Here is a 25307-nt window from a genome sequence, read left to right as displayed (position 1 = left end):
GTTTATTCGGCTACCACTGCAGGAAGATGATAGCCGAGGACCGTGTGCCCGCGGCTGTCATGAGGTGAGCGCAGCGGCTGGCATGTGATACAGTCCCCTCTATGGTGGATTGTGCTGCGCCCGACACCTTATATTCTAGTCGTTATGGGGACCGTGCACCCGCGGGTCTTATGAGCAGAGCGCAGAGACTGGCATGTGATACAGTCCCCTCTATGGGGGATGGTGCTGCGCCCGACACCTTATACTTTAGTCGTTATGGGGACCGTGCGCCCGCGGGTCTTATGAGCAGAGCGCAGCGGCTGGCATGTGATACAGTCCCCTCTATGGGGATTGTGCTGCGGCCGTCATCTTATACTCTCCCCGCTACAGGGACCGTGCTCCCGCAGGTCTCATGAGCCGAGCGCAGCGGCTGGCCTCTTTTACAGTCCCCGCTATGGGGATGGCACTGCGGCCGACATGTTATACTCTTCCTGCTATAGGGACCGTGCGCCCGTGGGTCTCATGAGCTGAGCGCAGCGGCTGCCATCTTTCACAGTCCACTAGCCAGTGTTTGGAACTTTTAGTTCCGAACGCTGTGTGTGCGCTGCGGGGGTCGGCAACGCCCCCTCAATGCAAGTCTATGGGAGGGGGCGTGGCGTACATGGGTACGTACAACGTACAAAACCCCATCATGACATCACGCCCCCGCCCCCTCGATGCAAGTCTATGGGAGGGGGCGTGACAGCCGTCACGCCCCCTCCCTTAGACTTGCATTGAGGGGGTGGGGTGTGACGTCATGAGGGAACGGGGCTATGACATCACAAGCTACCCCTTTAAGTATGGTGGGGCACGGAGGTTGGGTTTTGTACATTGTACGTACCCATGTACGCCACGCTCCCTCCCATAGACTTGCATTGAGGGGGCGTTGCCGACCCCCGCAGCGCGCACGCAGCGTTCGGAACTAAAAGTTCCAAACACTGGCCAGTGGAGTACCCCTTTAATGCCTGAATAGTCAGCCCGTTCCTAGATCCATCACATATCTAGTCGTGCCCCACTGATGCAGACCATAATATGTACTTGTTGTAGGCCATGTCCTACCCGTCTGGCTCTCAGCTTCAGCGATGTAACCTCGTCGCAATATCATTGAGCAAAACGACATGACCCACAAGTTGTGGATTCAGTCTCGTAGTTAATGTGAGAAGCTTCTAAATAATTCAGAGGTCTCAGCCGCACTAAATTTAGTGCATTGTCTGAGTGAATGGGCCTGAGCGGGTATAAGGAGAATCTTCAGGGGTGCACACCGAGGACACTGATGCCAAGATGAAACTCTAATGGAATAAATGTATGAAAACCATAAAAATATCACCATGATGTTTAGTATAATCTACAATATCCTTAACCTGCCTGATATCTGAATATAATGTCCCTGACCTGCCTGATATCTGAATATAATATCCCCGACCTGCCTGATATCTGTATATAATGTCCCCGACCTGCCTGATATCTGAATATAATATCCCCGACCTGCCTGATATCTGAATATAATGTCCCGACCTGCCTGATATCTGAATATAATATCCCCCACCTGCCTGATATCTAAATATAATGTCCCGACCTGCCTGATATCTGAATATAATGTCCCCGACCTGCCTGATATCTAAATATAATGTCCCTGACCTGCCTGATATCTAAATATAATGTCCCTGACCTGCCTGATATCTGAATATAATGTCCCTGACCTGCCTGATATCTGAATATAATGTCCCCGACCTGCCTGATATCTGAATATAATGTCCCCCACCTGCCTGATATCTGAATATAATGTCCCCGACCTGCCTGATATCTGAATATAATGTCCCCGACCTGCCTGATATCTGAATATAATGTCCCGACCTGCCTGATATCTGAATATAATGTCCCTGACCTGCCTGATATCTGAATATAATGTCCCCCACCTGCCTGATATCTGAATATAATGTCCCCCAACTGCCTAATATCTGAATATAATGTCCCTGACCTGCCTGATATCTGAATATAATGTCCCCGACCTGCCTGATATCTGAATATAATGTTCCCGACCTGCCTGATATCTGAATATAATGTCCCCCACCTGCCTAATATGTGAATATAATGTCCCTGACCTGCCTGATATCTGAATATAATGTCCCCAACCTGCCTGATATCTGAATATAATGTCCCCGACCTGCCTGATATCTGAATATAATGTCCCCGACCTGCCTGATATCTGAATATAATGTCCCAAACCTGCCTGATATCTGAATATAATGTCCCGACCTGCCTGATATCTGAATATAATGTCCCCGACCTGCCTGATATCTGAATATAATGTCCCCGACCTGCCTGATATCTGAATATAATGTTCCCGACCTGCCTGATATATGAATATAATGTCCCCGACCTGCCTAATATCTGAATATAATGTCCCTGACCTGCCTGATATCTGAATATAATGTCCTTGACCTGCTTGATATCTGAATATAATGTCCCCGACCTGCCTGATATCTGAATATAATGTCCCCGACCTGCCTGATATATGAATATAATGTCCCCGACCTGCCTGATATCTGAATATAATGTCCCCGACCTGCCTGATATCTGTATATAATGTCCCCCACCTGCCTGATATCTGAATATAATGTCCCCCACCTGCCTGATATCTGAATATAATGTCCTGACCCGCCTGATATCTGAATATAATGTCCCCGCCTGCCTGATATCTGAATATAATGTCCCGACCTGCCTGATATCTGAATATAATGTCCCGACCTGCCTGATATCTGAATATAATGTCCCGACCTGCCTGATACCTGAATATAATGTCCTCGACCTGCCTGATATCTGAATATAATGTCCCGACCTGCCTGATACCTGAATATAATGTCCTCGACCTGCCTGATATCTGAATATAATGTCCCTACCTGCCTGATATCTGAATATAATTTCCTCGAACTGCCTGATATCTGAATATAATGTCCCCCACCTGCCTGATATCTGAATATAATGTCCCCCACCTGCCTGATATCTGAATATAATGTCCCCGACCTGCCTGATATCTGAATATAATGTCCCCGACCTGCCTGATATCTGAATATAATGTCCCCGACCTGCCTGATATCTGAATATAATGTCCCCGACCTGCCTGATATCTGAAGATAATGTCCCCGACCTGCCTGATATCTGAATATAATGTCCCCGACCTGCCTGATATCTGAATATAATGTCCCGACCTGCCTGATATCTGAATATAATGTCCCCCACCTGCCTGATATCTGAATATAATGTCCCCGACCTGCCTGATATCTGAATATAATGTCCCCGACCTGCCTGATATCTGAATATAATGTCCCGACCTGCCTGATATCTGAATATAATGTCCCCCACCTGCCTGATATCTGAATATAATGTCCCCGACCTGCCTGATATCTGAATATAATGTCCCCGACCTGCCTGATATCTGAATATAATGTCACCGACCTGCCTGATATCTGAATATAATGTCCCAAACCTGCCTGATATCTGAATATAATGTCCCGACCTGCCTGATATCTGAATATAATGTCCCCGACCTGCCTGATATCTGAATATAATGTCCCCGACCTGCCTGATATCTGAATATAATGTCCCTGACCTACCTGATATCTGAATATAATGTCCCCGACCTGCCTGATATCTGAATATAATGTCCCCGACCTGCCTGATATCTGAATATAATGTTCCCGACCTGCCTGATATCTGAATATAATGTCCCTGACCTGCCTTATATCTGAATATAATGTCCCGACCTGCCTGATATCTGAATATAATGTCCCGACCTGCCTGATATCTGAATATAATGTCCCCGACCTGCCTGATATCTGAATATAATGTCCCGACCTGCCTGATATATGAATATAATGTCCCCAACCTGCCTGATATATGAATATAATGTCCCCGACCTGCCGGATATCTGAATATAATGTCCCCGACCTGCCTGATATCTGAATATAATGTCCCCCACCTGCCTGATATCTGAATATAATGTCCCTGACCTGCCTGATATCTGAATATAATGTCCCCCACCTGCCTGATATCTGAATATAATGTCACTGACCTGCCTGATATCTGAATATAATGTCCCGACCTGCCTGATATCTGAATATAATGTCCCCGACCTGCCTGATATCTGAATATAATGTCCCCGACCTGCCTGATATCTGAATATAATGTCCCCGACCTGCCTGATATCTGAATATAATGTCCCCGACCTGCCTGATATCTGAATATAATGTCCCCGACCTGCCTGATATCTGAATATAATGTCCTGACCGGCCTGATATCTGAATATAATGTCCCCGACCTGCCTGATATATGAATATAATGTCCCCGACCTGCCGGATATCTGAATATAATGTCCCCGACCTGCCTGATATCTGAATATAATGTCCCGACCTGCCTGATATCTGAATATAATGTCCCGACCTGCCTGATATCTGAATATAATGTCCCGACCTGCCTGATATCTGAATATAATGTCCCGACCTGCCTGATATCTGAATATAATGTCCCCGACCTGCCTGATATCTGAATATAATGTCCCGACCTGCCTGATATATGAATATAATGTCCCCGACCTGCCTGATATATGAATATAATGTCCCCGACCTGCCGGATATCTGAATATAATGTCCCCGACCTGCCTGATATCTGAATATAATGTCCCCGACCTGCCTGATATCTGAATATAATGTCCCGACCTGCCTGATATCTGAATATAATGTCCCCCACCTGCCTGATATCTGAATATAATGTCCCTGACCTGCCTGATATCTGAATATAATATCCCTGACCTGCCTGATATCTGAATATAATGTTCCCGACCTGCCTGATATCTGAGTATAATGTCCCGACCTGCCTGATATCTGAATATAATATCCCTGACCTGCCTGATATCTGAATATAATGTCCTTGACCTGCCTGATATCTGAATATAATGTCCCCGACCTGCCTGATATCTGAATATAATGTCCTTGACCTGCCTGATATCTGAATATAATATCCCTGACCTGCCTGATATCTGAGTATAATGTCCCGACCTGCCTGATATCTGAATATAATATCCCCGACCTGCCTGATATCTGAATATAATGTCCCCGACCTGCCTGATATCTGAATATAATGTCCCCGACCTGCCTGATATCTGAATATAATGTCCCTGACCTGCCTGATATCTGAATATAATGTCCTTGACCTGCCTGATATCTGAATATAATGTCCCCGACCTGCCTGATATCTGAATATAATGTCCTTGACCTGCCTGATATCTGAATATAATATCCCTGACCTGCCTGATATCTGAGTATAATGTCCCGACCTGCCTGATATCTGAATATAATGTCCCCCACCTGCCTGCTATCTGAATATAATGTCACTGACCTGCCTGATATCTGAATATAATGTCCTTGACCTGCCTGATATCTGAATATAATATCCCTGACCTGCCTGCTATCTGAATATAATGTCCCGACCTGCCTGATATCTGAATATAATATCCCTGACCTGCCTGATATCTGAATATAATGTCCCGACCTGCCTGATATCTGAATATAATGTCCTGACCTGCCTGATATCTGAATATAATGTCCTGACCTGCCAGATATCTGAGAAGATTAATTCCTTAAAGTTGAAAGTGGACAATCTGAACCAAAATAATCGCTTGCTGGCTAAAATGTAACAATGAATAATCAGTTTAGTCAAAAAGTGTTGGAAATTTTTGGACAGTAGTCGAACGAAAGATGATCCATAAAAAAAAAAGCTCTTTCGCCTTTGAACGATCTGTCAGAAAAGAATATTCTCAGAATTCTCCAAGTAATATCGATTGTCCTTCATGGAGATGACATGTAAACGTGTACGGTCAACTTTAAAGGCCGATATCTGTAAAACGATTGTTCATCAGACGATCGCTCATTTACCGGTTGATCAACCATTGACCTATTTTTATCCAATGGGCACGGCCGCCTTTAGTTATAGATGTGGAGGAGCTCGATCGGCATCTCTTCTGCTCAGACTGGACAAAAACCTCTAATGTAATCAGTAAAGTAAGTCCCGGCACTCACCCTGCAGATGCAGAATAGACGTGTTAAAGGGGTATTCCAGGAAAAAACTATCTATCTCTATCTCTCTATCTCTCTCTCTATCTCTCTCTCTCTCTCTCTCTCTCTCTATCTCTCTCTCTATCTCTCTCTCTCTCTTTATCTATCTATCTATCTCATATCTATCTATCTATATATATATATCTCTATCTATCTCTATCTATCTATCTCTATCTATGTCTATCTATCTCTCTATCTCTCTCTATATCTATCTCTCTATATCTATATCTATCTCTCTCTCTATCTCTCTCTCTCTCTCTATCTATCTATCTCTCTCTATCTATCTATATCTACTGGCTCCAGAAAGTTAAACAGATTTGTAAATTACTTCTATTAAAAAATCTTAATCCTTCCAATAATTATCAGCTGCTGAAATTGAGTTGTTTTTTTCTCTCTGGCAACAGTGCTCTCTGCTGACATCTCTGCTTGTCTCGGGAACTGCACAGAGTAGAAGAGGTTTGCTATGGGGATTTGCTTCTACTCTGGACAGTTCAAGAGACAGGTGTCATCAGAGAGCACTTAGACAGAAAAGAACAACTCAACTTCAGCAGCTCAGAAGTACTGAAAGGATTAAGATTTTTTTTAATAGAAGTAATTTACAAATCTGTTTAACTTTCTGGAGCCAGTTGATTGATATATATATATATATATATATATATATATATATATAATTTTTTTTCTTGGATAACCCCTTTAAGGCCATCACTACAGCTTATTGCATCAGAGGACAGGTTTCAGTGTGGGGCCGAAATGCGTCCTCTGATGTACCATGCTATGGTGTTGCAATATACACTTTTTTTGCACCTGCAGGGTGAGTGTTGGGACTTGCTTTCCTTATTATGGTGTACAGGTCATAGTAAAGACCACTGCCTACCATTTACAGAGAAGGGGTGTTACCATTAGGGCAGTGTTTCCCAACCAAGGTGCCTCCAGGTGTTGAAAAACTACAACTCCCAGCATGCCCGGACAGCCTTTGGCTGTCCGGGCATGCTGGGAGTTGTAGTTTTGCAACACCTGGAGGCACCCTGTTTGGGAAACACTGCATTAGGGGCTCTGTGTTGGCTGTATTGTGGTGATAACCATGCTTACCCATATTTCCTCTTATTGCAGGTGTTCCACTATTCCTTCACGGCCTCCTATGTGATCTACAACATCCACACCAGGTACGGTCACATCTCTGGGCATCTTCTTCTGACAAACACCAGCATTGGTCAATGGGACTGAATTGCATTGTTTATGTTTTAGGGAAGTTTGGGAGTTGAACCCCCCGGAGGTGGAGGACTCGGTGCTGCAGCATGCGGCGTGGGGTGTCCAGGGGCAGCAACTAGTAAGATCCAGTTATATATTCTTGTCTGTTCCCTATTAGACACTTATGATATTTGTTATATGTGAATGAATGAGTTAAAGGGGTACTTCCGTGGAAAACTTTTTTTTTTTTTTTTTTTTTTTTTTTTATCAACTGGTGCCAGAAACTTAAACAGATTTGTAAATCACTTCTATTAAAAAATCTTAATCCTTCCAGTACTTTTTAGGGGCTGTATACTAAAGAGAAATCCAAAAAGGAAATGCATTTCCTGTGATGTCCTGACCACAGTGCTCTCTGATGACCTCTGCTGTCCATTTTAGGAACTGGAGAAAATCCCCATAGCAAACATAGGCTTCTCTGGACAGTTCCCTAAATGGACAGCAGAGGTCAGCAGAAAGCACTGTGGTCAGGACATCACAGGAAATGCATTTCTTTTTTGGATTTCTCTTTAGTATACAGCCCCTAAAAAGTACTGGAAGGATTAAGATTTTTTAATAGAAGTAATTTACAAATCTGTTTAACTTTCTGGCACCAGTTGATTAAAAAAAAAGTTTTCCACGGTAGTACCCCTTTAACTTACAAACAATACAGAGATGTATGTCTGCAAGTTGGAGGACTCTTCTGAGATGCACCAGCAAACAATGCTTTAAGGCAGTGGTCTCCAAACTGTGGACCTCCAGATGTTGCAGAACTACAACTCCCAGCATGCCCGGATAGCCAACCTCTATAATGTGGCTGAAAAAGACTGCTATACACTGCCTGACTAATACATTTATACAGTGACTTAAAGGGATACTTCGGTGGAAAACTTTTTTTTTTTAAATCAACTGGTGCCAGAAAGATAAACAGATTTGTAAATTACTTCTATTAAATAATCTTAATCCTTCCAGTACTTATTATCTGATGATTACTACAGAGGAAATTATTTTCTTTTTGGAACACAGAGCTCTCTGGAGACATCACGAGCACAGTGCTCTCTGCTGACACCTCTGTCCATTTTAAGAACCGTCCAGAGTAGGAGAAAATCCCCACAGCGAACATATGCTGCTCTGGACAGTTCCTAAAATGGACAGATATGTCAGCAGAGAGCACTGTGCTCGTGATGTCAGCAGAGAGCTCTGTGTTCTAAAAAGAAAATAATTTCTTCTGTAGTATTCAGCAGCTAATAAGTACTGGTAGGATTAAGATTTTTTAATAGAAGTAATTTACAAATCTGTTTAACTTTCTGGCACCAGTTGATTTAAAAATAAAAAATAAAGTTTTCCATCGGAGTACCCCTTTAATAATACTACCATACAGTAAATAGGTAATACCGCCATACACTGACTGAATAATACAACTGTGCAGTAAGTGAAAAGTACCACCATAATGCAAATAATGTCATACAGTGAGTGAATAATACCACCAAACGCTGACTTAATAATAATACCATACAAAAAAGAATTATAAGGCATACACTGACTAATTCCGCTATACATTGGCTGAATAATGGTGCCATAAGAAGGCTAAATAATAACACCATAAACCTACTGAATAAATAATGGCACCAGTTAATGAATAAATACTACCACCATACAGTAAATGAATAAATAATACCACCATACAGTAAAAGAATAAATACTACCACCATACAGTAAATGAATAAATAATACCACCATACAGTAACTGAATAAATACTACCACCATACAGTAACTGAATAAATAATACCACCATACAGTAACTGAATAAATAATACCACCATACAGTAACTGAATAAATACTACCACCATACAGTAAATGAATAAAAAATACCACCATACAGTAAAAGAATAAATACTACCACCATACAGTAAATGAATAAATAATACCACCATACAGTAACTGAATAAATACTACCACTATACAGTAACTGAATAAATAATACCACCATACAGTAACTGAATAAATACTACCACTATACAGTAAATGAATAAATACTACCACCATACAGTAAATGAATAAATAATACATCCATGCAGTAAATGAATAAATAATACCACCATACAGTAACTGAATAAATACTACCACCATACAGTAAATGAATAAAAAATACCAACATGCAGTAAATGAATAAATAATACCACCATACAGTAACTGAATAAATACTACCACCATACAGTAACTGAATAAATAATACCACCATACAGTAAATGAATAAATACTACCACCATACAGTAAATGAATAAATACTACCACCATACAGTAAATGAATAAATAATACCACCGTACAGTAACTGAATAAATAATACCACCATACAGTAAATGAATAGAACCCCCACACAGTGACTAAACCCACTACATGGACTTTTTCTTTTAGATCTTCATCTTTGAAAATAATATTTATTACCGGCCGGATGTGAGGAGCAGCTCCCTGCGGCTTACATCATCTGGGAAGGAGGGGTTCATCTACAATGGGCTCTCGGACTGGCTTTATGAGGGTAAGGGATCTCTTCTGCAGGACTGTGACCCAGGAGCTGACATTCAGTCCATCATCCATTGTCCGGTGATGAGGGACCTGGGGTAACCAAACCATTGGAATCCTGCCCTCCTCTTCCCTATTTACTGCTGTGACTTGACCTTTCAGAGGAAAAATTGGCCAAAGGTGAACAGTATAGAGTGGGGAGGTAGAAGACATGTGAGATGGAGGATGGCTGGGGTGGAAGACAATAGAGGGAAAGGAGCAGTGAGAAATAATAGGGGGGGGGGGGTGAGATGAAGATGTAGTAAGGTGGAGGAGAGGTGAGATAAAGTATTGATGAGTTGGGACATAAAGGAAGCATAAAGTGGAGGAGGATTGTGTGACAGAAGGAGGGTGATGAGGCGGATGTGTGAGGTGGAGGAGGGCAAGATTAGGAGTGAGGAAGAGGATGTGTGAGGTGTATGAGGAGGAGGAAGAAGATGTGTGAGGTGTAGGAGGAGTGAGGAGGAGGAAGAGGATGTGTGAGGCGTAGGAGGAGTGAGGAAGAGGATGTGTGAGGCATAGGAGGAGTGAGGAGGAGGAAGAGGATGTGTGAGGCGGAGTGAGAAAGAGGATGTGTGAGGTGTATGATGAGGAGGGAGAGGATGTGTGAGGTGTAGGAGGAGTGAGGAAGAGGATGTGTGAGGCATAGGAGGAGTGGGGAGGAGGAAGAGGATTTGTGAGGCGTAGGAGGAGTGAGGAGGAGGAAGAGGATGTGTGAGGCGTAGGAGGAGTGGGGAGGAGGAAGAGGATGTGTGATGTGTAGGAGGAGTGAGGAGGAGGAAGAGGATTTGTGAGGCGTAGGAGGAGTGAGGAGGAGGAAGAGGATGTGTGAGGCGTAGGAGGAGTGAGGAGAAGGAAGAGGATGTGTGAGGCATAGGAGGAGGAAGAGGATGTGTAAGGCGTAGGAGGAGTGAGGAGGAGGAAGATGATGTGTAAGGCGTAGGAGGAGTGAGGAGGAGGAAGAGGATGTGTGAGGTGGAGTGAGGATGTGTGAGGTGTAGGAGGAGGAGGAAGAGGACGTGTGAGGCATAGGAGGCGGAAGAGGATGTGTAAGGTGTAGGAGGAGGAAGATGATGTGTAAGGCGTAGGAGGAGTGAGGAGGAGGAAGAGGATGTGTGAGGCGGAGTGAGGAAGAGGATGTGTGAGGTGTAGGAGGAGTGACGAGGAGGAAGAGGATGTGTAAGGCATAGGAGGAGTGAGGAGGAGGAAGATGATGTGTAAGGCATAGGAGGAGTGAGGAGGAGGAAGATGATGTGTAAGGCAGAGTGAGGAAGAGGATGTGTGAGGTGTAGGAGGAGTAAGGAGGAGGAAGAGGATGTGTGAGGTGTAGGAGGAGGAAGGAGGAGGAAGAGGATGTGTGAGGTGTAGGAGGAGGAAGGAGGAGGAAGAGGATGTGTGAGGTGTAGGAGGAGGAAGGAGGAGGAAGAGGATGTGTGAGGTGTAGGAGGAGTAAGAGGAATAGGAGGTGTGAAGCAAAATAAGAGTGAGAAGGAGGATGTGTGAGGCGGAGGAGGAGTAAGGTGAAGGAGGGGTGAACTTAGTAAAAATATAAAGACAAGGAACTGTGGCACTCATCCTTTAAGATGCATCAAAACTTTGAGGCAGACACTCCATGAAGCTCAGCCAGGCTTCAGCCTTTTAATTGGGACACTGCTTGTTCACCCCTCAGGACCTAGAGGTGTAACTGGACCTACTGACATCCAGCTTTCCTGTGGTCAGGAGGGTGGGTTGTGGTGGAGGGCTCACTGTGGGTTGGTACCAGAGGCAATGTTGATGTCCTGTCCCATTGACCACCCTGTGTGTTTCATTACAGAGGAGCTGCTGCACACCCACATCGCTCACTGGTGGTCTCCAGATGGCGAAAGGCTGGCGTTCCTCACCATCAATGACAGTGCTGTCCCCAATATGATCATTCCTCAGTACACTGGAAGCCTGTACCCACTGGGAAAACAGTTTCCCTATCCCAAGGTAACAAGAAAACTGTGTCATATCTATCTATCTATCTACCTACAAGCAGGAGAATACAGCAGCACACTGCTAGCACAAAGATATCGATGAAATATGAAATGCTATATTGCTGTAATGAAAAATGAAAAATTGAGGTGCTTCGCTTACCATTTGGCCAAATAGTGTGTACCATCCCACCACGATAAGGTGACCTAATTGGGACAGACCCTACCCTATGAATGTGCCTCTGAGCAGTCAGTTACCAGGCTTGTAAGGTCTGAGACATCCAGAACCTTATTAAACGAGTGGGGTGCAGGAACCAACATGGAGGTAGCCACTTCCCCTGTATGTGAAACAAAAAAGGATAAATTGGCCAGCACATACTGATACACAACTATTGCACGGACCCGGCCCCTGTATGCCAGGTCCATGCAATAGTTGTGTATCAGTATATGCCAGCCAACTTATCCTTTTTGGTATTTCAAATATGGGGGAGTGGCTACCTCCATGTTGGTTCCTGCACCCGACCCATTTTATAAGGTTCTGGATGTCTCAGACTTTACAAGCCTGGTAACTGACTGTTTAGAGGCATATTCATAGTGTAGGGTCCATCCCAATGAGGTCACCTTTTTTTGGTGGGATGGTACACATGATTTGGCCAAATGGTAAGCGAAGCACCTCAATTTTTCATTACAGCAATATAGCATTTCATATTATATCTATATCTTTGTGCTTGCAGTGTGCTGCTGTATTCTCCTGCTTGTGTATATTTAGCCTAGCAGTGTGCACCTGTATGCCCAGTCCTTGCAATAGTTGTGTATCGGTATGTGCTGGCCAACTTATCCTTTTTTGTATTTCACATATGGGGGAAGTGGCTACCTCAATGTTGATTCCCGTCCCTCACCCATTTTATAAGGTGCTGGATGTCCCAGACCTGGTAACTGACTGCTTAGAGGCATATTCATAATGTAGGGTCCGTCCCAATGAGGTCACCTTATCGTGGTGGGATGGTACACACTATTTGGCCAAATGGTAAGTGAAGCACCTCAATTTTTCATTACAGCAATATAGCATTTCATATTTCATCTATATCTTTGTGCTAGCAGTGTGCTGCTGTATTCTCCTGCTTGTGTATATTTAGCCTAGCAGCGTGCACCTGTATGCCGTGTCCATGCAATAGTTGTGTATCGGTATGTGCTGGCCAACTTATCCTTTTTTTATCTATCTATCTATCTAGCTAAGAAATTCAGCAGCACTCAGGAAGTCCGTGGAAAAATGTGTGGCTTTATTCACTAAGCATCACAAACAGCGACGTTTCAGACGTCTTGCATGGCCTTTGTCAATGTTCGTGAATAAAGCCACACGTTTTTCCATGGACTTCCTGAGTGCTGCTGAATTTCTTTTCTGGATCTATGGGACTTTGGACCAAGTTGTCTCAGCAAGCATCACTCTACACACTGCTAGTGCTGCCCATTTCTGTAAACTATCTATCTATTTATCCCATATCTATCTATCTCATATCTATCTATTTATATCATATCTATCTCATATCTATCTATCTCATATCTATCTATCTATATCATATCTATCTATCTCATATCTATCTATATATCTATCTATCTCATATCTATCTATCTATATCTATCTATCTATCTCATATCTATCTATCTCATATCTATCTATCTCATATCTATATCATATCTATCTATCTATCTCATATCTATCTATCTCATATCTATCTATCTCATATCTATCTCATATCTATCTATCTATCTATCTCATATGTATCTATCTATCTCATATCTATCTATCTATCTCATATCTATCTATCTCATATTTATCTATCTCATATCTATCTATCTATCTCATATCTATCTCATATATATCTATTTATCTATCTCATATCTATCTATCTATCTCATATCTATCTATCTATCTATCTCATATCTATCTATCTATCTCATATCTATCTATCTATCTATCTATCTCATATGTATCTATCTATCTTCTCACCATCAACCCCTGGTGGGTACTCTATACAATCAAGGGCTAAGAGCATCTCCAGACCAGTCTTGGATCCTGACCACCGTCTTCAGTCTACTCCCAGCATGCCTGGTGAGCCAAAGGCTGTTGCAAAAAATGTGCACACAGAATCAAATAGTAAGAAATAACATGGTTAATTTCATTCCCAAAGAAATCTTTAAAACATAAAAAATTGCAAAAAGATGTAGCACTCACATAAAATATTTAGCACAGTTTGCACAGTGTAATAACATTAAATGCATATGCATCCTTAGTAGGGAAAATCCTCCTCCAGGCAGGAGAAATGATCATGCTGCTCTATAAATGAACAGTATATAGTGACTAAAGCTTACACACACAACATAGAGGAAAATAGAAAAATAAATATAAAATATATATATACACACGCTATACCATACAGACCAATGTGTGTGTCTCATTCGTATTCATCAGGGGGAAGTATCACAAGAGTCATGCATCTCGTTAAATACAAGAGAGCCAATAGAATTGTAACAAACTCACCTATAAGTAATGAGAAGCTCAGCCGTCACGCCCCTCCAATAGACTTGCATTGAGGGGGCAGGGCATGACATCACGAGGGGGCGGGGCTATGACATCACGAGCTCCCGGTTCCAGCATTCGGAACAGTTTGTTCCATATGCTGAGCAGCCGAGTACCCCTTTAACTTCTTAAGGACCCATGATGTTAATTTTCTTCATGGAGCGGACTTGGGGCTTAAGCCCTCTCCATAAGCAGCATCTCCCAGCTTCTAATAGCCTACACCAAACAAACAATCTCCATTGCCAGCTGTTTAGATGCTGCTGTCAAAACTGACAGCGGCATTTAAACAGTAGTATGCCACATTGTTAAAGAAGTACTCCATCAAAACAGAATAGGGGATAAGTAGCTCATTGTAGGCCCCAGCAGTCGGACCCCGGTAGGCGACACGTACTCCATTCATTCCTACGGGAGCGCCAATTATGCCCTAAAGATGTACTCGGGTCTTTTTGGCGGTCCCATAGGAATGAATGAAGCGCGTACCGGCTGCAGCATGCGCTCCTCACTGAGTGCTGGAGTCCTGTCCCGGTGATCGCGGGGGGGCCCCAGTGATCTGACCTCTTCACGACCACGGACGTAAATGTATGTCCTGGCTTGGCAGGACTTCCCGCACCAGGACGTACATTTACGTCCTGTGTATGACCGCGAGCATCAGAATGGTGCTCGCGTCATACACGGTAGGTTCCGGCTGCTAGCAGCAGCCGGGGACCTGCCCGTAATGGCCGACATCCGTGATCGTGCGGATGTCCGCATTAACCCCTCAGATGCCGTGATCAGTACAGATCACTGCATCTGCGGCCGCGGCGATCCGATCATCCAGCATGGCGGCCGGAGGTCTCCTCACCAGGCTCCGGCCGTCTCCCGGGGTCTTCTGCTCTGGTCTGAGATCGAGCAGACCAGAGCAGAAGATCACCGATAATACTGAGCAGTGCTGTGTCCTATACATAGCACTGCACAGTATTAGCAATCAAATGATTGCTATAGATAGTCCCCTCTGGGGACATAAAAAGTGTTAAAAAAAAGTTGAAAAATTTAAAATAAAAAAAGTAAAAAAAAAAAAAGTTAAAAATCCCCTCCCCCAATAAAAATTAAAATTGTCCGTTTTTCCCATTTTACCCCCAAAAAGCGTAAAAAAAATATATTTTTTAATAAATTTATTTGGTATCGCCGCGTGCATAAATGTCCGAACTATCAAAATATAATGTTGATGATCCCGTACGGTGAATGGTGTAAACGTAAAAATAAAAAAAAAGTTAAAAAATTCTGCTTTTTTGTCACATTTTATTTTTAAAAAAATTAATAAAAAATGATCTAAAAGTTTTATATATGTAAATTTGGTATCTAAAAAAAAGTACAGATGACGGCGCAAAAAGCCCTCATACCGCCCTATATACGGAAAAATGAAAAAGTTATAGGTGGTCAAAATAGGGCGATTTTAGATTACTGATTTTGTACTAAAACTTTTAGATTCTTTTTTAAGCGGTACAAAAATATAAAAGTATCTAGCCATGGGTATCCTTTTAATCGTATTGACCCACAGAATAAAGAACACATGTCATTTTTACTGTAAAGTGTACAGTGTGAAAACAAAACCCTCCAAAATGTGCAACATTTTGTTTTTCATTTAAATTTCCTCCCTATAAAAAATTCTTTTGGGTTCATTTGGGTTTCATTACAAAGTACAATTGGTCACGCAAAAAACAAGCCCTTATATGGGTCTGTAGATGGAAATATAAAAGAGTTATGGATTTTAGAAGGCGAGGAGGAAAAAACGAAAACGCAAGAATAAAATTGGCCTGGTCCTTAAGGTGAAAATGGGCTTGGTCATTAAGGGGTTAAAGGGGTACTCCACTGCTCACAAACTGTTCCGAACTCTGGTGTCGGCATCGGGAGCTCGTGACATCAAAGCCCCGCTCCCTTATGACGTCACGCCTCGCCCCTTCAATGCAAGTCTATGGGAGGGGGCGAGGACGCCCCCTCCCATAGACTTGCATTGAAGCGGCGGGGTGTGAAATTGTGAGGGGGCGGGGCTATGACGTCACGAGCTTCCGGCTCCAGCGTTCAGAACAGTTTGTTCCAAACACTGAACAGCGGAGTACCCCTTTAAGCTAATTTTCAACAGAGATTTTTAAAGGCTGTGTTCACATGTCAGAATGTTTGCACGGAAAATCTCTTGTGCGGACATTCAGCAGACTGGGGGCACCAACATAATATGCCGGCGCTAGGATCACATTGGAATGCTCAGTCTCATATGGATTCCATGCAGAGTCCGCAGAAAGAATGAACCTGCACGGAATTTAGAATTTCTGCCCTGTACATAGCGCTGCAGAATCCCATTGAATTTAACGGGACACTGCTGCAGCAGAATCTCCATGCAGAATTCCATCCGATTCCGCACGAAAATTCCAAGGTGTAAACATAGCCTTAGTGTTCAGGAGATCAGATCGAGGCCTCAGTGCCTGTCGTGACAGATCTGCTCCTATAACCTGCCATAGGTAGACTGAAATAGTAGATCACAGATAAATCAATTCAATGCATTGAATTAAATTGAATTGAATAAGCACTCAAATGACTGCTTGTAGATGTCCCATAAGGGAAAAAAAAAGCCATAAGAGAAATTCTAATAACCCCTGTTTTCCCTTTTTTCCCTTTTTTTTTTTTTCAAATAAAAAATGTAAATTTAAAAAAAAATCCTATTTTTTAATTGTCGCATGCGTATCTGTCCGAACTATTGAAATGTAAGCTGTAAGTCCATTATTGCAGTTTTTTATTTTTTTGGTTTTTTTTGGTTCACATCATATTCTTCACAATAATGGAATAAAAATTGGTCAAAAATTCTGATCTATGTCAAAACAGTACTGTAAAAACTGGAAAAAAAAAGTTATAGGGGTCAGAAAATAGTAGTTTAAATCATAATTATTATAATCATAAAAAAGTTTGTAATTTTTAAAAAGTAATGAAACATAACAAAAACTATAGAAAGTGTGCATTGGGGAATAGAGCTAAAATGTCAATTTTACCGTACAGTGAACGGCGTAAAAACTAAACCCCCTCCCACACCCAAATTAGCAAAATTGCTTTTTTAATTTTCTCTTTTCAATGTCACCTCGCAAGGTTAATATTATAAAGCAAAATTAGGAAAATATGTGTTATGGCTTTAGAGTTATGGCTCTTAAGGGGTTAATAAAATAGTCGAAATGGTAACTAGGAGCCCAGCTCAGCATTACAAAAACCAGATCCCTGACCAAACTTTGTATAAAACATCATATTTTTGTGTTACATCCCTTTGTGACAACCTATAAGCCGGGTGTCTTATAGTTATCACCACAGTAGGACACTGCGCCTAAAGCTCTTTTTGTCGTTTGCCAATGGACTCACACCCTCTTTTGGCCATGTGACTCTCACTTCGCCATCTGCATGTGTCAAACTTTTTTGTGTATTATTTTATTACGAGTATTTAGTATTACTCTCAGCTAAATTGCCACAGACTTAGGTTTTGTTTTACTATTTCAGGTGACCTTTCAGGGTGCCCTCTGTGCGTGTACTTGAGTAGCAGCACTACTTCTGGCCATTATATAACCTATATATGGAATTTTTCAGCAGATTTCTGCTCTGCAGGCTTTATTTCGAATTTGCAGTTCTCCCAGAGCTGGTGGGCAGAGCTCCCTCCTACCCCCTTCATAGACTTGTATTGCTTGTTTTGTAGAGACAGGACAAAGCTGAGCTGATTTTCAGAGTGGAACACAGTCTCGGGGGGGGGGGGGGGTGATGGGTAAAGCTTGATAATCGGAGAAAAAGCATTTTTGTCTAATAGGATATATTAGGTTTCTTATGTTCGCTTGTACTATTGATGTACCCGCTAGAATAGACCTATATGTTACTCCTTATTGTATGCTATAAATAATAAAATAATTAAAGGAAAACTGTCAGCTTTCTCCCCCCGAACTAACCAGCGGTACTGACTGGTAGTGCGGGGGACGCTGATCAGTTTGATGCTTACCGTGCCCGGATCCGCTGCGCCGTTCTGCCGTAATCTTCTATTTTCGGTATATGCTAATGAGGTGTTGACTGGCACCGGCCTGGCTAACTGGCACTCTGACGTCAGTGCCGCCTGCCTCAGCGCCGCCCAACTAATCAATATTCCTCCCCTCCCTCCGCCTCTCCCTCTTCTCCCCGTTCTGTAATGAAGAGGAAGGGGAGGAATATTGATGAGAAAATACACTCTTAGGTGTAGAGGTTACTGTATATGATGCAATGCATGATGGGGGAGTATACAGTATAAGTCACTATGTGGCATTATGAGTAGGAAACTTATGTCTTATGGCGGCTCCTAATGTGACATCTCTGTCTCTCAGGCAGGACAAACCAATCCCACTGTGAAATTATTTGTGGCAAATCTCTATGGACCGACCCACACGCTAGAAATGATGCCACCTGACAGCCTGCGCTCCAGGTACTGACCCCCGACTTGTGGGTCAAGGGTATACAATAGGCATTACATACAGGGTCAGGGTGTGTATAATACAAGGTAGATACAGGAAAAAGGAAAATGGACCAGGGTATATAATAGATGGTAGATACAGGATCAGGGGTATATAATAGATGGTAAATACAGGATCAGGGGTATATAATAGATGGTAGATACAGGATCAGGGGTATATAATAGATGGTAGATACAGGATCAGGTGTATATAATAGATTGTAGATACAGGATCAGGGGTATATAATAGATGGTAGATACAGGATCAGGGGTATATAATAGATCGTAGATACAGGATCAGGTGTATATAATAGATGGTAGATACAGGATCAGGGGTATATAATAGATGGTAGATACAGGATCAGGGGTATATAATAGATGATAGATACAGGATCAGGGGTATATAATAGATGGTAGATACAGGATCAGGGGTATATAATAGATGGTAGATACAGGATCAGGTGTATATAATAGATGGTAGATACAGGATCAGGTGTATATAATAGATGGTAGATACAGGATCAGGGGTATATAATAGATGGTAGATACAGGATCAGGGGTATATAATAGATGGTAGATACAGGATCAGGGGTATATAATAGATGGTAAATACAGGATCAGGGGTATATAATAGATGGTAGATACAGGATCAGGGGTATATAATAGATGGTAGATACAGGATCAGGGGTATATAATAGATGGTAGATACAGGATCAGGTGTATATAATAGATGGTAGATACAGGATCAGGGGTATATAATAGATCGTAGATACAGGATCAGGGAGGGGTATATAATAGATGGTAGATACAGGATCAGGGGTATATAATAGATGGTAGATGCAGGATCAGGGGTATATAATCGATGGTAGATACAGGATCAGGGGTATATAATAGATGGTAGATACAGGATCAGGGGTATATAATAGATGATAGATACAGGATCAGGCGTATATAATAGATCGTAGATACAGGATCAGGGAGGGGTATATAATAGATGGTAGATACAGGATCAGGGGTATATAATAGATGGTAGATACAGGATCAGGTGTATATAATAGATACAGGATCAGGTGTATATAATAGATGGTAGATACAGGATCAGGTGTATATAATAGATACAGGATCAGGTATATATAATAGATGGTAGATACAGGATCAGGGGTATATAATAGATGGTAGATACAGGATCAGGGGTATATAATAGATGGTAGATACAGGATCAGGGGTATATAATAGATGGTAGATACAGGATCAGGTGTATATAATAGATGGTAGATACAGGATCAGGTGTATATAATAGATGGTAGATACAGGATCAGGTGTATATAATAGATGGTAGATACAGGATCAGGTGTATATAATAGATGGTAGATACAGGATCAGGGGTATATAATAGATGGTAGATACAGGATCAGGGATATATAATAGATGGTAGATACAGGATCAGGTGTATATAATAGATGGTAGATACAGGATCAGGGATATATAATAGATGGTAGATACAGGATCAGGTGTATATAATAGATTGTAGATACAGGATCAGAGATATATAATAGATGGTAGATACAGGATCAGGTGTATATAATAGATTGTAGATACAGGATCAGGTGTATATAATAGATTGTAGATACAGGATCAGGGGTATATAATAGATGGTAGATACAGGATCAGGGGTATATAATAGATGGTAGATACAGGATCAGGGGTATATAATAGATTGTAGATACAGGATCAGGTGTATATAATAGATGGTAGATACAGGATCAGGGGTATATAATAGATGGTAGATACAGGATCAGGTGTATATAATAGATGGTAGATACAGGATCAGGGGTATATAATAGATGATAGATACAGGATCAGGTGTATATAATAGATGGTAGATACAGGATCAGGTGTATATAATAGATGGTAGATACAGGATCAGGTGTATATAATAGATGATAGATACAGGATCAGGTGTATATAATAGATGGTAGATACAGGATCAGGGGTATATAATAGATGGTAGATACAGGATCAGGTGTATATAATAGATTGTAGATACAGGATCAGGGATATATAATAGATGATAGATACAGGATCAGGTGTATATAATAGATGGTAGATACAGGATCAGGGGTATATAATAGATGGTAGATACAGGATCAGGGGTATATAATAGATGGTAGAGACAGGATCAGGTGTATATAATAGGTGGTAGATACAGGATCAGGGGTATATAATAGATGGTAGATACAGGATCAGGTGTATATAATAGATGGTAGATACAGGATCAGGGATATATAATAGATGGTAGATACAGGATCAGGGGTATATAATAGATGATAGATACAGGATCAGGTGTATATAATAGATGGTAGATACAGGATCAGGGGTATATAATAGATGGTAGAGACAGGATCAGGTGTATATAATAGGTGGTAGATACAGGATCAGGGGTATATAATAGATGGTAGATACAGGATCAGGTGTATATAATAGATGGTAGATACAGGATCAGGGGTATAGAATAGATGGTAGATACAGGATCAGGTATATAATAGATGGTAGATACAGGATCAGGGGTATATAATAGATGGTAGATACAGGATCAGGTGTATATAATAGATGGTAGATACAGGATCAGGTGTATATAATAGATTGTAGATACAGGATCAGGTGTATATAATAGATGGTAGATACAGGATCAGGGGTATATAATAGATGGTAGATACAGGATCAGGTATATAATAGATGATAGATACAGGATCAGGGGTATATAATAGATGGTAGATACAGGATCAGGGGTATAGAATAGATGGTAGATACAGGATCAGGTATATAATAGATGGTAGATACAGGATCAGGGGTATATAATAGATGGTAGATACAGGATCAGGTGTATATAATAGATGGTAGATACAGGATCAGGTGTATATAATAGATTGTAGATACAGGATCAGGTGTATATAATAGATGGTAGATACAGGATCAGGGGTATATAATAGATGGTAGATACAGGATCAGGTATATAATAGATGATAGATACAGGATCAGGTGTATATAATAGATGGTAGATACAGGATCAGGGGTATATAATAGATGGTAGATACAGGATCAGGTGTATATAATAGATGGTAGATACAGGATCAGGGGTATATAATAGATGGTAGATACAGGATCAGGTGTATATAATAGATGGTAGATACAGGATCAGGGGTATATAATAGATGATAGATACAGGATCAGGTGTATATAATAGATGGTAGATACAGGATCAGGGGTATATAATAGATTGTAGATACAGGATCAGGTGTATATAATAGATGGTAGATACAGGATCAGGGGTATATAATAGATGGTAGATACAGGATCAGGTGTATATAATAGATGGTAGATACAGGATCAGGGGTATATAATAGATTGTAGATACAGGATCAGGTGTATATAATAGATGGTAGATACAGGATCAGGTGTATATAATAGATGGTAGATACAGGATCAGGTGTATATAATAGATGGTAGATACAGGATCAGGGGTATATAATAGATGGTAGATACAGGATCAGGTGTATATAATAGATGGTAGATACAGGATCAGGTATATAATAGATGGTAGATACAGGATCAGGTGTATATAATAGATTGTAGATACAGGATCAGGTGTATATAATAGATGGTAGATACAGGATCAGGTGTATATAATAGATTGTAGATACAGGATCAGGTGTATATAATAGATGGTAGATACAGGATCAGGGGTATATAATAGATGGTAGATACAGGATCAGGGGTATATAATAGATACAGGATCAGGGGTATATAATAGATGGTAGATACAGGATCAGGTGTATATAATAGATGGTAGATACAGGATCAGGGGTATATAATAGATGATAGATACAAGATCAGGGGTATATAATAGATTGTAGATACAGGATCAGGGGTATATAATAGATGGTAGATACAGGATCAGGGGTATATAATAGATTGTAGATACAGGATCAGGTGTATATAATAGATGGTAGATACAGGATCAGGTGTATATAATAGATGGTAGATACAGGATCAGGTGTATATAATAGATGGTAGATACAGGATCAGGGGTATATAATAGATGGTAGATACAGGATCAGGTGTATATAATAGATGGTAGATACAGGATCAGGTATATAATAGATGGTAGATACAGGATCAGGTGTATATAATAGATTGTAGATACAGGATCAGGTGTATATAATAGATGGTAGATACAGGATCAGGTGTATATAATAGATGGTAGATACAGGATCAGGTGTATATAATAGATGGTAGATACAGGATCAGGGGTATATAATAGATGGTAGATACAGGATCAGGTGTATATAATAGATGGTAGATACAGGATTAGGTATATAATAGATGGTAGATACAGGATCAGGGGTATATAATAGATGGTAGATACAGGATCAGGTGTATATAATAGATGGTAGATACAGGATCAGGTGTATATAATAGATGGTAGATACAGGATCAGGGGTATATAATAGATGGTAGATACAGGATCAGGGGTATATAATAGATGGTAGATACAGGATCAGGTGTATATAATAGATGGTAGATACAGGATCAGGGGTATATAATAGATTGTAGATACAGGATCAGGTGTATATAATAGATGGTAGATACAGGATCAGGTGTATATAATAGATGGTAGATACAGGATCAGGTGTATATAATAGATGGTAGATACAGGATCAGGGGTATATAATAGATGGTAGATACAGGATCAGGTGTATATAATAGATGGTAGATACAGGATCAGGGGTATATAATAGATGGTAGATACAGGATCAGGGGTATATAATAGATGGTAGATACAGGATCAGGTGTATATAATAGATGGTAGATACAGGATCAGGTATATATAATAGGTGGTAGATACAGGATCAGGGGTATATAATAGATGGTAGATACAGGATCAGGTATATATAATAGGTGGTAGATACAGGATCAGGTATATATAATAGGTGGTAGATACAGGATCAGGGGTATATAATAGATGGTAGATACAGGATCAGGGGTATATAATAGATGGTAGATACAGGATCAGGTATATATAATAGGTGGTAGATACAGGATCAGGGGTATATAATAGATGGTAGATACAGGATCAGGGGTATATAATAGATGGTAGATACAGGATCAGGGATATATAATAGATGGTAGATACAGGATCAGGGGTATATAATAGGTGGTAGATACAGGATCAGGTGTATATAATAGATGGTAGATACAGGATCAGGTGTATATAATAGATGGTAGATACAGGATCAGGTGTATATAATAGATGGTAGATACAGGATCAGGGATATATAATAGATGGTAGATACAGGATCAGGTGTATATAATAGATGGTAGATACAGGATCAGGGGTATATAATAGATGGTAGATACAGGATCAGGGGTATATAATAGATGGTAGATACAGGATCAGGTGTATATAATAGATTGTAGATACAGGATCAGGTGTATATAATAGATGGTAGATACAGGATCAGGGGTATATAATAGATGGTAGATACAGGATCAGGGGTATATAATAGATGGTAGATACAGGATCAGGGGTATATAATAGATGGTAGATACAGGATCAGGGGTATATAATAGATGGTAGATACAGGATCAGGGATATATAATAGATGGTAGATACAGGATCAGGGATATATAATAGATGGTAGATACAGGACCAGGGGTATATAATAGATGGTAGATACAGGATCAGGGGTATATAATAGATGGTAGATAAAGGATCAGGGGTATATAATAGATGGTAGATACAGGATCAGGGGTATATAATAGATGGTAGATACAGGATCAGGGGTATATAATAGATGGTAGATACAGGATCAGGGGTATATAATAGATGGTAGATAAAGGATCAGGGGTATATAATAGATGGTAGATACAGGATCAGGGGTATATAATAGATGGTAGATACAGGATCAGGGGTATATAATAGATGGTAGATACAGGATCAGGGGTAGATACAGGATCAGGGGTATATAATCGATGGTAGATACAGGATCAGGTGTATATAATAGATTGTAGATACAAGATCAGGGGTATATAATAGATTGTAGATACAGGATCAGGGGTATATAATAGATGGTAGATACAGGATCAGGTGTATATAATAGATGGTAGATACAGGATCAGGGGTATATAATAGATTGTAGATACAGGATCAGGGGTATATAATAGATGGTAGATACAGGATCAGGGGTATATAATCGATGGTAGATACAGGATCAGGGGTATATAATAGATGGTAGATACAGGATCAGGTGTATATAATAGATACAGGATCAGGGGTATATAATAGATGGTAGATACAGGATCAGGGGTATATAATAGATGGTAGA

The 25307-nt window shown here is 40.9% G+C and overlaps 1 protein-coding gene across 1 annotated transcript in view; it reads left to right on the top strand.

Annotated features, from left to right (window-relative positions):
• The window catches only part of DPP10 (dipeptidyl peptidase like 10), a 187333-nt gene that overhangs the window by 113214 nt on the left and 48812 nt on the right, over nt 1-25307 (top strand). Inside the window, exons 6-10 of the mRNA XM_056536295.1 lie at nt 7239-7291; nt 7374-7455; nt 9771-9891; nt 11728-11882; nt 18797-18894. Of these exons, the coding sequence (XP_056392270.1) occupies nt 7239-7291; nt 7374-7455; nt 9771-9891; nt 11728-11882; nt 18797-18894 (509 nt within the window). The remainder of the gene's footprint in view (nt 1-7238; nt 7292-7373; nt 7456-9770; nt 9892-11727; nt 11883-18796; nt 18895-25307) is intronic.

Source organism: Hyla sarda, chromosome 8 (assembly GCF_029499605.1).
Source record: "Hyla sarda isolate aHylSar1 chromosome 8, aHylSar1.hap1, whole genome shotgun sequence".
NCBI classification, from domain to species: Eukaryota; Metazoa; Chordata; class Amphibia; order Anura; family Hylidae; genus Hyla; species Hyla sarda.
The sequence above is the reverse complement of the archived record's forward strand: the minus strand, read 5'-3'. Positions and strand labels throughout refer to the sequence as shown.